The sequence below is a fragment of the Heterostelium album genome, assembly GCF_000004825.1.
Source record: "Heterostelium album PN500 unplaced genomic scaffold PPL_scaffold8, whole genome shotgun sequence".
In the NCBI taxonomy this organism is placed as follows: Eukaryota; Evosea; class Eumycetozoa; order Acytosteliales; family Acytosteliaceae; genus Heterostelium; species Heterostelium album.
Window position 1 is genome coordinate 469,933 of NW_008805070.1, and position 13,093 is coordinate 483,025.

Here is a 13,093-nt window from a genome sequence, read left to right on the forward strand (position 1 = left end):
CATATCACTTAATAGATTTATTTTTTTTTGTCTTGTGCAAAAAAATATGACATTTTTTCTGACACTTTAGGTAACGTTGAAAGGAAACAATCAAGTTGATAAAAAAATTGGCAGAAATTGAGTGATGATCATGTGTTTGACAAAAATAACAAAAAATAAATATAATAAAAAACTTTTTTTTTTTTTTTTTAAATAAATAATAATAAAAAATAAATAAGATAACAATATTGTTTAAGAATATAAATAATATAAATTTATATAATATATTAAAAATAAAGATCAAGTTATTTTTGTTAGTGTAACATTTGGATAACATCTTTGAAATTATATAAAGTTTATATTTTAATACTACAAAAACAACAAAACAACAACAACAACAACACTTACATATTATAAAGTAAAAGTTTATATATATTTATATATTATTATATATATATAGTTACTTTATTTTTGTAAACAACTTACTTCTTTCTTTTCTCACCACCAGTTCATCAACACAATTTCATCTTCATCTTCATCTTCATCTTTAAACTTTAAGTTAAGTTTCAACTTTACATTTGTATATCTAATAATATAATCTAAATAATAGATATATAATAAATTAAAACTAAACTTAACTATAAAACTAAACAAACAAAATAATAATATAAAATTTCTATTTTTTTATTAAATTTTATATTTTTCTTTTTTTTTTTTAAAAAACAAACTTCTTTCCCTTTTATTTTATTTTTTTGACATCAACATCAACATCACCTATCTTTCATTTGTATATATTAATATAAAGTTATATATTATTATTGTGTGTTAATAAGAATGATGGATAAGAATAGTATTGATGCTACATTGAGTAGTAATCAACAAACAACATCGCCTATATTGCAACAACAACTCTATCAGCAGCAATTGCAACAACAACAACAACAGTTACACGAATTCAGTCCAGAGAATAGCAATGATTTCAAATCTGAAAAATTATTCTACAAGCAATGGCAATTCCCACAACAACAACAGCAACAGCAACAACAGCAACAACAGTTACCTCCGCATCTACAACAGCAGTTACAACAACAACAGCTATTACAACAACAACAACAACAGCAATCAAATCAATATTCAATTGATGACGTTAATATACTATCAAATTTCAGTTTTATAATCTCTCAGCAAATTAATAATCTTCTATCGTTGCTCTCAAAGAAATCATATAAACAAATCTATACCGATCTATCACAGGTAAATAGCTAGCGCTTTACTTTACTTTTCGAACGATTATTTATTATTATAATTATACTAATCCTTTGATTTATTTATTGTAGATTATTAATCAATATGGAGCACAAGCAGAAGTATACTTGTTTAGAATACTTGTAGATACCATTGATTTTAGAGATCAGAAGAATCAACAAAAGGATGTCTTTAAGATTCACTTGTTCAGAGATGAGTTCTCGCGATTAATGAAACAACCAAACTTTACCAGTATACTGTGCAAGGCGCTTGAGGGCGTCGACAACCTCAACATGGATTTCCTCACTCTATTTTCTCAGAAACTAAATTTAACACCACCACAAGAGATTCTCTTGGGTCTAGCCGTTTCTCAATCTTTAAATATTCAATCAAGAGAACAAGGTAAATAGAAATAGCAATGGCAATAACTATTTATCATACTCTTAACTAACTAACAAACATTTAATTAATAGGTGAAAAGTACTTGAATCATGTATTGTCACAAACAAATATAAAATCACTACCAGAGAATGTCTTACATCAATTATTATATAAAGTTAATATGCAAGAGTTGAACAGCCACAGCAATAACAACAATAGCGGTCAACAACAACAATCTGAAATACTAAAGTATATCCAACCACTCTATCCACCCAATCCATCGCGTGTCTTGGCACCCTATCTTCCCAATGATGTCGCCTCCTCACCGAATTCCAAGAGATCACAAGATGCCTTGATTGCCAGGCTATTCACAACAACAACAACATCATCCACATCATCAAACAACAATAACAACAACAATAGCGCAACAAATAATTATAATTATGGATCATTCCCACTTCCATATCAATTACTTCAAAGTTTTAAGGGAACATCATCTTCTTCACCCTCGATATTGAAGGAGTTGCTCCAACCCTATCCAAAGTTGGTGGAGTCTGACCTTGCCCAGTGTATCGGTATGATGGCCGAGAATATTTCGCATCCACTGACATCGACAACCGGTGGTGCTGACAGCTCGACTCCACTCGTGCCATTCCTATCGTTTGCCACCTCTTCCAATGGCGGCACCAGCTCGACTCCGTCGGCAACTACCACAGCCACCACCCCGACTGCATCAGGAGCAGCAGCGGCAACTACCACAGCCACTCCCTCTCCTTCGCCAGCTGCAACATCATCATCAGCGACAGCAACAACTACAAGTGCGACAACTTCAAACCCATCGCCTTCGCTAGCCAACAACAATGACAGTGACCCATCGGACGCGTCACCTCTCAAGTCCGCATGGAACTACGCGGTGTTTGTCGACGTTGTCAAAGAGTTGTATCCATCGATCGACTGGTCCCTGGTGATAAAGGAACTCGACTATCCAGAGTTTGTGTTGCACGACCAGCGTGGTCTCACTCTGATCCTAGCTATCTTTAAGCGCGCCACCAACGACAAGTTCCCTGTGCACTATATCCTCGATAACATCTGGAAAAATTCACACGGACAGATCTCTTTCCTCAAGGTTGCACTCCAGTCGGACTTCCCATTCCACTTTTCACAAAAGAAGCGCATCGAATACAGCGCTCTTGGCAAGGTGTCGCAGACCGTTGCACACTGGAACTCATTGTCGCTCATCGAGATCCTCTTGAACCTCTCGGAGCTCGATCAGGATCACTACTCCAAAACCAGATCACTCTTTGATTATCCATTGAAACATTGTCCAGAGTTATTGCTAATGGGATTATCAAGTTTATCTGTAAGTTGTTTTGTTTTTTTTCTATTCAAAATTGAAACAGTTACACTAACTATTTCATTTTCATATCCATAGGACAAGATGAATAATCTATTATTTAGAGAGTTAATTCTATTGTTATTCCATACTTTGTTATTCAATCATAACTACCAAGTACATATTTCACAGCTTTGGAAAGAATGTCCAAATATTGTTGTATGTGGTATGTCCGATATCTATCAAAAAGATCCATCTTATTTATCAAGACTATTGGATGTTGCACAAGAATTAAAAGTAAATATATATATATTGTTGATACAGAAAATAGATAAAGTGTATTGTGTTTTACTAATTTCTTTTTTATTATTATTATTTAGATTCTTACACAAATGTTGACATACAAGACATATCCTTTCATTATTGAATTGGCAGTGTTGGCTAGTCAAAGAGAGTTCTTGTTCTTGGAGCGATGGCTCGAGGAAAGAATGAAGGAAGACGTCGAGTTTGTCAGGGAATGTACCAACTTTTTGTCGGACAGAATCGACAATCAGTCCGAACCGAATCATATCTCAATATCATCGTCGATATTGATGTCTTTCTACAACACGTTGATTGACAATGTCGAGTCGTTCCCACCCGATATCTCGAATGCCATCAAGAGCATCAATCCCAACTTTGGTGACATGCTCGCAATGTCCGGTCCAAACTCCACCACCGGCAGTGGATCATCCGCAACATCCGACAATATCACATCGTCCGAACGTCGTTTCCCAGAGGACGTCGAAGAGGAAACCAACCTCTACTTTATTAAACTCTATGGAGAATCGATCTCTGTCGACCAAATCATTACTACCCTTAAAGAATATAAGAATTCTCAAAACACAAGGTAATTACCTAACTAATTGTTAATCTATCTTTTTAATATTTTAACTAATTATTATTAATAATATTCTATAGGGAGCATGAAATCTATAAATGTTTATTGTTTAATTTGTTTGATGAATATAAGTTCTTGTCGGACTATCCAGATAAGGAGTTGAGAATCACAGCCTATCTGTTTGGTTCGTTGATCAAGAATCAGTTGATTTCATCACAACCGTTGAGAGTCGCTCTCAAGTATGTGTTGGAGGCAATCAAGCATCAGCCATCAACCAATATGTTTAGCTTTGGTATTACCGCACTGATTTCGTTTGCCACTAGACTTGTGGAGTGGCCACAATACTGGGCTCAGCTATGCTCTATCGATCACTTTAAGAACTACTCGAATGGTGACCTCGTCAAGCAGATCAATGCTATCATCGAATCGAGCGATCTTCCCAAGAGCTCTGAGTTCCAACGCACTATGTCTGGCAGTAACTTGCCATCCACCAACATTCCACTCCAGCAGATTCAAGATGCCGATAGCTACAACTTTGAGTCGCCAGATGACAAGTCAATGTACGTTCAAGTATCGTCGGACACTCAACAATCCAGTCAGCAACAACACCAACATTCATCTAGCAGCAATTCCACAGGAAGTAATTCCACTGTTTCTAGACAACACTTTGCCTCGCAACAACAGCACCAGCAACAGCAACAACAACACCAACAAAAAGGTGGAAGTGGTGGTGGTGGTGGTGGCGGCGGAGATGACGACGATGATAATAACAACAACAATCCAAACTATCCAGGTGGTCACAAGAACGCATCTAACGATCACAAGAAGAATGCCAAACCAGAGAAGAAATCAAGTGAAGCCGAAGAGTATTCCAGTCTCCCAATTGGTACTCTCGTTAGTGCATCCAAGGAGATTGTCCAACCTGAAGAAGCCATCAAGGATAAGATGTTCTTTATTATCAACAATGTTTCCATGTTCAATCTCGATGCCAAAGTCAAGGAGATGAAAGATATTCTCAAGTCCGAGTTTTATGACTTTTTGGCACAATATCTCGTGGTGAAGCGTGTCAGTATTGAACCAAACTTCCACAATGTATATCTTCACTTCTTGGATCGTATGAATATTCCAGATCTCTACCAACAGATCTTATATTTCACTCATCAGAATATCCATACTTTGTTAAAGTCTGAGAAGATCAAAGCAGACTTGACAGAGCGTACGTTGTTGAAGAACTTGGGTGGTTGGCTTGGTCTTTTGACACTTGCCAAGAACAAACCACTGCTCCAAAAGTTCTTCTCACCCAAGGATCTACTGGTGTATTCCGTTGATAATGGAATATTGAATGCGGTGGTTCCATTCGTTGCGAAGCTACTCGAGAGTTGCATGCAATCACGTGTTTTCAAACCACCTAATCCATGGGTAATGGCTATTGTCCGTCTGATGGTGGAAATCTACAATCTCAAGGAATCGAAAAACAATATCAAGTTTGAGATTGAGCTGTTGTTTAACAATCTAAAGTTGGAGATGAGCGAGGTCAAACCATCGACACTCATCAAAGATAAGCGTGAGGAAGCACTGCGTCTCGAAGAGCAGGAGAATAACGATCGTATGCGCCACAAACAACATCAACAGCCTTCCGCACCAGAGTTGCTCCAGAATATCGCGCAGTACATCCAGTACAATCCATCGATCATCACTATCGCCCAGATGCCACTCTTTAAAAAGGTGGTACCCATGGCTTTTGAGCGAGCGATCAAGGAAATCATTCAACCGGTTGTAGAGCGTTCCGTTGCCATCGCCGTCATCACATCGAAAGAGTTGGTCAGCAAAGACTTTGCCACTGAAGCCGACGAGAAGAAGATGAAGAAGGCATCACATCTTATGGTTCAAAATTTGGCTGGCAGTCTTGCACTTGTCACCTGTAAGGATCCATTGCGTGTCGGTATGTTGACTCACTTGCGTTCCTTCCTTCAATCGACAAGCGATCCACTTCCACCACAACTGGAACACGCCATCACCACTGTTTGTGCTGACAATCTTGACTTTGCTTGTTCCATTGTCGAGCGTGCTGCCACCGACAAGGCAGTGGTCGACATCGATGGTGTTCTTTCTTCCAGTTACAAGGATCGTCAGAAACACAAGGAGAGTGCAGGTCAACAACCATTCTTTGATATGGGATATCTCACTACCACCATATACAACAACTTGCCAGAGCCACTCCGTCCAAAACCAGGAGGAATCCAACCAGATCAATTCCGTGTCTATGAAGACTTCCTCAATCTCTCGCATCACACCAATATCGCCATGGCACAGTCTACCGACAATGAGACCGCACCTGGCATCGTTGGAAGTATTCAACAATCGTTGTCTGCATCACCACCTCCAAACATGATGAATATGCCACAACACATGTTGCCACCACAACAGCAACAACAACAAGGAGGTCCAACTCTCTCGAATGCCGACCTTCTCGAGAAGTTTGGTTATCTCTTGAATGATGTCGATAAGGTCATCATGAGAGTACTCGCCACCAACGCCAAGATCGAATTTGAGTTACTCTACACCGTTGTCCAACAGATGTATTCATTGTTGATTCCATCACAAGCACAAATCGAATTGGTACAAGCATTTGCTCAAAAGTTGTTCACCCGTTTGTGTGACCCCGACAAGGCTCACATCTATGAGTTCTACTTTGAACTTCTCGAAGTTCTCCGTGATTGGGAGGGACCAAAGGTTGTCAACACTCTCACCTCAATGCTGCTCTACTCACAGCCCGACAAGAAGTTGAATCGTATCTTGGTGGCAGGATTGATTATCCATCAGTTGATCAATGTCAACGAATACGACCAGCAGTTGGCCATTATCATGATGGATCCACAGAGAGCTGCACAAGTCATTGAGTTTGCTGTAAACTTGTTGCGTTTCACCGTGCTCGAGAATCCATATGCCGTCTCATCGGAGTTTGTATGCATCACTGAGATTCTCTCCAAGATTGCTCAACGTTCGCCATCAGAGATCCTTATCAAGACCATCGAGGATGTCAAGAGCATGCCAAAGGAAGAGAAGAAACGTAGAATCTCTCGTATCAAACAAGAGGAGCTCAATAGAGATCCACCAGGTTTGAAGGATGCTACCATCTCTTTGTTCCAAGACTGGATTATCTTCTCGTCGACCAACAGCGAACACAAGATGCACATTCAATATTTGGCACAGGTTCTCAATCTCAACATGATGAAGAACGAACTCTACTTCCAGAAATTCTTTAGACTTGCCCTCGAGTGGTCTATCGAAAAGTATCAAGCCAGTGTCAGTGAACAATTGGCATCGCCATACATTGAGATCGATGCACTCTGCAAATTCGTTGTGCTCATGGTTAAGCATGGTGATCCAACTCACTTGAGTACACTCACCAAGGTTCTTGCTCTCTTGATCAAGGTATTGACCAAAGACTATGAGACCAATGTCCAACGTTTCAACCAACGTCCATACCTCCGTATCTTTGAGAACCTCATTACCGATCTTACAGCCCCAGATCCCGTCTTGGAGCAAGTTTCCACACCAATCCTCTATTGCTTTGTTAATGCACTCGCCACATTGCAACCACTCAAGTATCCAGGATTCTGCTTTGCTTGGTTGGATCTCATTTCTCACCGTTCATTCCTACCAAAGTTGCTTTCAAAGCCACAACAAAAGTCATGGTTCCACACATTGTTGATCCAACACTTTAAGTTTATGGACCCATTCCTCAGAGGTGTAGATGTCAGTGAACCAACAAGATTCCTCTACAAGGGAACTTTGAAGATTCTTTTGATTCTTCTCCATGACTTCCCAGAGTTTTTGTGCGAGTTCCACTTTAGCTTCTGTGATGTCATTCCAACCACTTGCATCCAGTTGCGTAATCTAGTACTTTCTGCATTCCCAAGAAATATGCGTCTGCCAGATCCATTCACTCCAAATCTCAAGGTTGATTTGCTCCCGGATATCAATCAACCACCAAAGATCTCTTCCAACTTTACCCACAGTCTAAAGAACCTTAAGAATGAAGTTGACAACTATCTTAAGCTCAGAGCTCCATTCTCATTCCTCACTGAACTCAAGAACAAGTACTTGTTGCTTCCAGAGAATGAAGATGTAATTGCAGGTACCAAATACAATGCTCCATTGATCAACTCGCTCGTTCTCTACATTGGAACTCAGGCCATCCCACAAATCCAAAGAAAATCAAACAACACCACTCCAACACCATCACAGAGTGCACCAATGGATATCTTCCATCGTTTGGCAATGGATCTTGATGCCGAAGGTCGTTATCTCTTCTTCAATGCCATCACCAACCAGTTGAGATACCCAAACAATCATACTCATTACTTCAGTTGTGTACTTCTCTATTTGTTTGCCGAGGCCACACAAGAGATCATCAAGGAACAAATCACCAGAGTTCTCTTGGAGAGATTGATTTCAAACAAACCACATCCATGGGGTCTATTAATTACATTCATTGAGCTCATCAAGAATCCAAGATACAACTTCTGGAGTCACTCATTCACCAGATTGGCACCAGAAATCGAACAACTATTTGACTCTGTTGCTAAAAGTTGTATGAGCAGAGAATCATCTCAACCACAACAAACTTCACAACCCCAAAAATAAATAAAAACAATATTACACTTTTAAAAGAATAACATAAATATTTGATTCGTTTCAAGTAGAGAATATTTAATTTATTTTTGACTGAGTGCAGTTTTAATAAATATATCCAACTCATCACCACCCTCCAAGATTTCATCGATATTAAGTGATTCCAAATTGGTTCTTTGATCTTTTACTCTTGTTTGTGGATGCATTGTATAGGTTCTAACAATTCTATCACTTGCCCAACCATTTACACCCAAATCAGATCTAAAACTTTCTTCTTGTTGTGCTCTGTTTTTATGAATATTAGACCTTAACAGTTTATGATATTTGTTTTTTTTTGTTAATTTTATCGTTACTTACCTCTTTTTAATCTCTGATGCCATAATCTTTGCTTTAAGTAAATCCATTGCAATAGACTTGTTTTGATGCTGAGATCGTTGATCAGAAACAGCAACTGATATACCAGTCGGTGTATGGGTTATTCTAACTGCACTTTCGGTCTTATTACTATGTTGACCACCTGGACCACTCGATCTCATCGTTTCAATGAGCAAATCTTTTGTTTGTAAATCTATCGAAATACTATCGTCCACTGCAGGATATGCTAAAACTGATGCAAATGATGTATGTCTTTTACCCTATAGTCGTCAATGAATATTATGTAAATTTCGATTTAGTAAAATAATTACTTACTGAAGAATCAAATGGAGACAATCTAATAAGTTTATGTACGCCTGATTCAGATCTACACCAACCATATGCAAACTCTCCTTCTATCTTTAAAATCGCTCGTTTATATCCAACTTCACCCGGTGATATATCTACCAATGTCACTGTTTACAATAGATTGATTAGTTTTTATATTGCACATTTAATTGCGATTTGGTAGGTACCTTTAAAATCTTTCCTTTGTGACCATTTTCTGTACATGTTTGATAGTATCTCTGACCAATCCATTGAATCTGCTCCACCTGCACCAGCGTGAATCTCTAGATAGCAATCTTCATGATCATTCTCACCAGACATAATCGATTTGAACTCTAAATCAGTGGATTGTTGATAGAGGTCACTGATACACTCCGACATCTCAGAGAGCATTGATTGATCATTCTTTTTCTTTGCTTCTCCTGATATCTCTTCGTAGTACATGAAATTTGATTGTAACTCTTCTATCTGTTCTATATCTCTCTTTAATCGCTGACACTCTTTGAGTGTTTGTGCTTTTTTGTTATCTATCGACAATTGTGATTCTACTCCATTTGATTTCAATTCATTCTCAATGAGAACCAGCCGTTGTTTCTTGTCTTGATAATGTTTGCCTCCAACCAACAATGAAATTATTCTTCTGACCTCTGATTCTTTTATTTGAAATTCTTGATTTGATATATAATTTGGTGTTGTTGATTCATTACAAAAAGACCTTCTTTGGTTGATGTTTTCATATTGTTTCGAAAATCCGAAAGAAGAAAATGATATTCTATTATTTAGATTATAACTATTGTAATTATTTGCTATTCTATTGCTACGAATATTGTTATAACATAATCTAAGATATCTACATTTCACCAACATCATCATTTTTACAAATAAAATGAACAACAATGTGTTTTTTCTTTTTTCATAAAGAGCAAGTCAGAAACGAATTAATTAAACACTGACCGATTTTTTTGGAAAATAAAGATCTTTATTTTAAAAATTTTATTATTTCTTTGAACCAACATAGGTTGTCGTTGTTGGTATTGTTGATATTGATAAAGATGTATTCGCAGATTTAACAGGGTCACCCAATATATTCATGATATAATTTATAATTTGATCGTCCAATCCCAGAGTAAACTCTATGTGTCCACTCTTGCTTGCTTTCAAAAATGCATGTTGTGGATGTGACTTTTTCAATGTTGTATAATGTTTAATGATATTAACTGGCTCTATTAAATTATCTTTTAATCCCATTATGAAATGAACTGGTATATTAATACTAAAGTATAACGAAATTAAACAATCAAGGTTAGTATCCTACTTGTATACAACTTTATAAAATAAAAAACATACAGGTTATAATGATCTAAAAAATTTAAGGGTTCTGGTGTACCGTATTCAATTAGATTTCTTTCTTTTCCATAGTCGTATGCTTGGAACTTGCGAGCTCTTCTATTCTGCCAGAAGTGTCTGTAGATCTTGACAGAGGTGCCAGAGAATGTGTTGTATGCCAGATTGTGAATTTTCTCTAGTGGATGATTCTTGGTATCGCCACCCAGAAGGAATCGTGAGACAAGATAGACCATCAAGTCTTTGGTGGGTGTATTGCTGATGACATCATGATAGATTTTGGCAATGATTACTCTGATAGTATCGCTAGGGAAGCTGAATACATCCATTGGGAAGAAGTAGAGCCAAGCATTGATGATCGGTCCAAGAATATCACAGATCTTTGGTGCAGTCTCGTGGTAACCTGCAGGCGATAGGAGAATAGCACGACTCAAATGATGACTCTTCTTTAGGATTCCCATCATCACAATATACATCAGTATGCATGCTGCTCCCATGCTGTGCGCAACTGCACTAATGTTGATGTCGTCAGGCGATACCAAATCATGATTCAACGCCGACAACTCTTTAGTCTTGACTTGTCTAATCACTTGAATGAACGAGGGAATATCACGGAATGCATGTTCATTGATTGAGAAATCCCAGTATTGTTTAGAGGAGATGTTGGTTTCAGTGTGAAGACGCTCGCCGTTTCCACGTAGATTCGCAAGGAATACGTCATAGCCTTGATCATGAGCGGCGAATGCCAACGATTGTGTTGGGCCATTGGCAACCCACGCAAAGCTATTATCGAAAATACCATGCTGCAAGTAGAGAGTATGCTTTGATTGCTTATTTGGTATTCTCTCCAACAATAGAATGTATCCATCTTCCGTCGTTACATGATATCTTTCATATGGATATCCAGCCTGTTCTATAATCTCTTTTACACTTCTCACATCCAATTCCTTATCAGAGAACAATCGATTCGGTATGTTCTTCACTCTTTTTATTCTATTTACAAACATATTGAAAAGTGGTTTAATAACTGTAAATGGTAATGTAAATAGCTTAACTAAATGAATGAATTGAAAATATTAGTATTATTGTATGTTTTAAATGTAATGAAACATAATGTTAGCTTACATATATAATAAGGTAAATAAAATGGTAGTGTTATTGAGAATAGTATTAAAGATCTAATCTTTATGTTGGCAATGATTGTGAGTATGGAAGTTGTTTTGACTCTTAGCCAGTAGAATAGATTATCAAAGAGTAGGAGAATGTTTGTTTTCAAATCCTCTAGGAATCCAGTGGTAATCTGTTCGTGTTGATGAACTAAATCTCTATTTACATAGTATACACGTTTCTTTTTCTTTCGGGTTGGTCGATTCTGTGAAAATGCAGATGATGTTGATGGCGATGATGATATCGTTGTTGAAGATGTTGTTGTTGTTGTTGTTGTTTCTAATGATGATGGATTGTTACTAACAATCATGGGTCTTCTAGGTGATTGGTTGCTACTATTTCTAATCGATGAAGTACTTGCACTCTTTCTAAAAGGTGATCCTATGTTGTGATTTATAAAACTATTGTATTGGATGCTGCTGTTGCTACTGTTAAGGTTGTTCAAATTCGGTGTGGTGCCGGGTGTTGTCGTTCCCGATGAATTGGTCGATTCATCTATGATATTGTTCATCGAAGTTGACGATGAGATCGCAGGTGACGAATCGGAATTATCGTTTAAAAGCTGTACAAAAGGTGTTGGATGTTTATCGTTTGGCGGCTGTCGGTTAACTCCACCGAATAGTGGTGAGTTACTCAACTGTCGTCTTAATTGTTGTAATTGAAGTTGTTGTTGATGCTGTTGATGTTGCTGTTGCTGCTTTTGTTGTAACAATAACTTTTCATCTAAAGTACTAGTCGGTGTTGATGATATTGTTGTTGTCGTTGATTTTCTTTTTTGTTGTTGTTGCTGTTGCTGTTGCTGTTGCTGCTGTTGTTGTTTTGCCTTTTTCTTTATTCTATTTCTTTGTTCAAGATAACTTTGGTAACCAGGTTGATAAAAGAATCCTAAGAATCCAACTATTATAATATTCGCCAATTGTACTCCCAATTGCCAGACTAAAAGAAGTAGATAGTTCAATATTTAAATAGTTAGTTAGAAAATAAATGAATTAACAAACTATCCGCTGTCAATAATCTATATATACTTACCCTCTTGTATAAATGCTTTGATGGATTCATTCATCGATACCAACGTCCTATCTAAATAGGAAATAAGTACTGTTGTAATCCATCTCCTAATACCAAATAACATTTATTTTAATTGAAAAAATAAATAAATAAATAGATTGAAGATATATATAATAAATATAATAGAATATAATATATATCTATATTTTAAAATTTTAAATTTGAAATTTGATTAAACCATAAACTATTAACAATAAAACCAAGGAATTGTTATTTATTCTTTATATGTAATGTAATATTATTATTTGTTTTTAAAAGAATGAATTATTATAACAATTCTGTCTATTTTAGATCTATACAATTCAATTTTTTGTTATTAGTGTGGAGTGTGTGTTTGTGTGTGTTGTGTGTTGTGT

The 13,093-nt window shown here is 37.0% G+C and overlaps 3 protein-coding genes across 3 annotated transcripts; 1 reads left to right on the top strand and 2 right to left on the bottom strand.

Annotated features, from left to right (window-relative positions):
• Positions 1–813: 813 nt before the first annotated feature.
• Positions 814–8,468, top strand: DG1040 (putative CCR4-NOT complex subunit 1; the record flags this gene model as incomplete). Its single annotated transcript, XM_020578665.1, has 6 exons — positions 814–1,233; positions 1,317–1,626; positions 1,698–2,965; positions 3,038–3,235; positions 3,319–3,827; positions 4,106–8,468. The coding sequence occupies 6 exons, from the start codon at positions 814–816 to the stop codon at positions 8,466–8,468; spliced, it is 7,068 nt and encodes a 2,355-aa protein (XP_020431534.1).
• Positions 8,469–8,539: 71 nt separating this feature from the next.
• Positions 8,540–10,031, bottom strand: prfB (class I peptide chain release factor; the record flags this gene model as incomplete). The annotated part of the gene is made up of 4 exons (XM_020578666.1): positions 8,540–8,741; positions 8,814–9,091; positions 9,147–9,286; positions 9,347–10,031. 4 exons carry the CDS (start codon positions 10,029–10,031, stop codon positions 8,540–8,542), a joined length of 1,305 nt encoding a protein of 434 aa, XP_020431535.1.
• Positions 10,032–10,154: 123 nt separating this feature from the next.
• On the bottom strand, positions 10,155–12,801 carry PPL_07833 (AB-hydrolase associated lipase region containing protein; the record flags this gene model as incomplete). Its single annotated transcript, XM_020578667.1, has 4 exons — positions 10,155–10,431; positions 10,506–11,556; positions 11,628–12,605; positions 12,699–12,801. 4 exons carry the CDS (start codon positions 12,799–12,801, stop codon positions 10,155–10,157), a joined length of 2,409 nt encoding a protein of 802 aa, XP_020431536.1.
• Between the last annotated feature and the right edge of the window lie 292 nt (positions 12,802–13,093).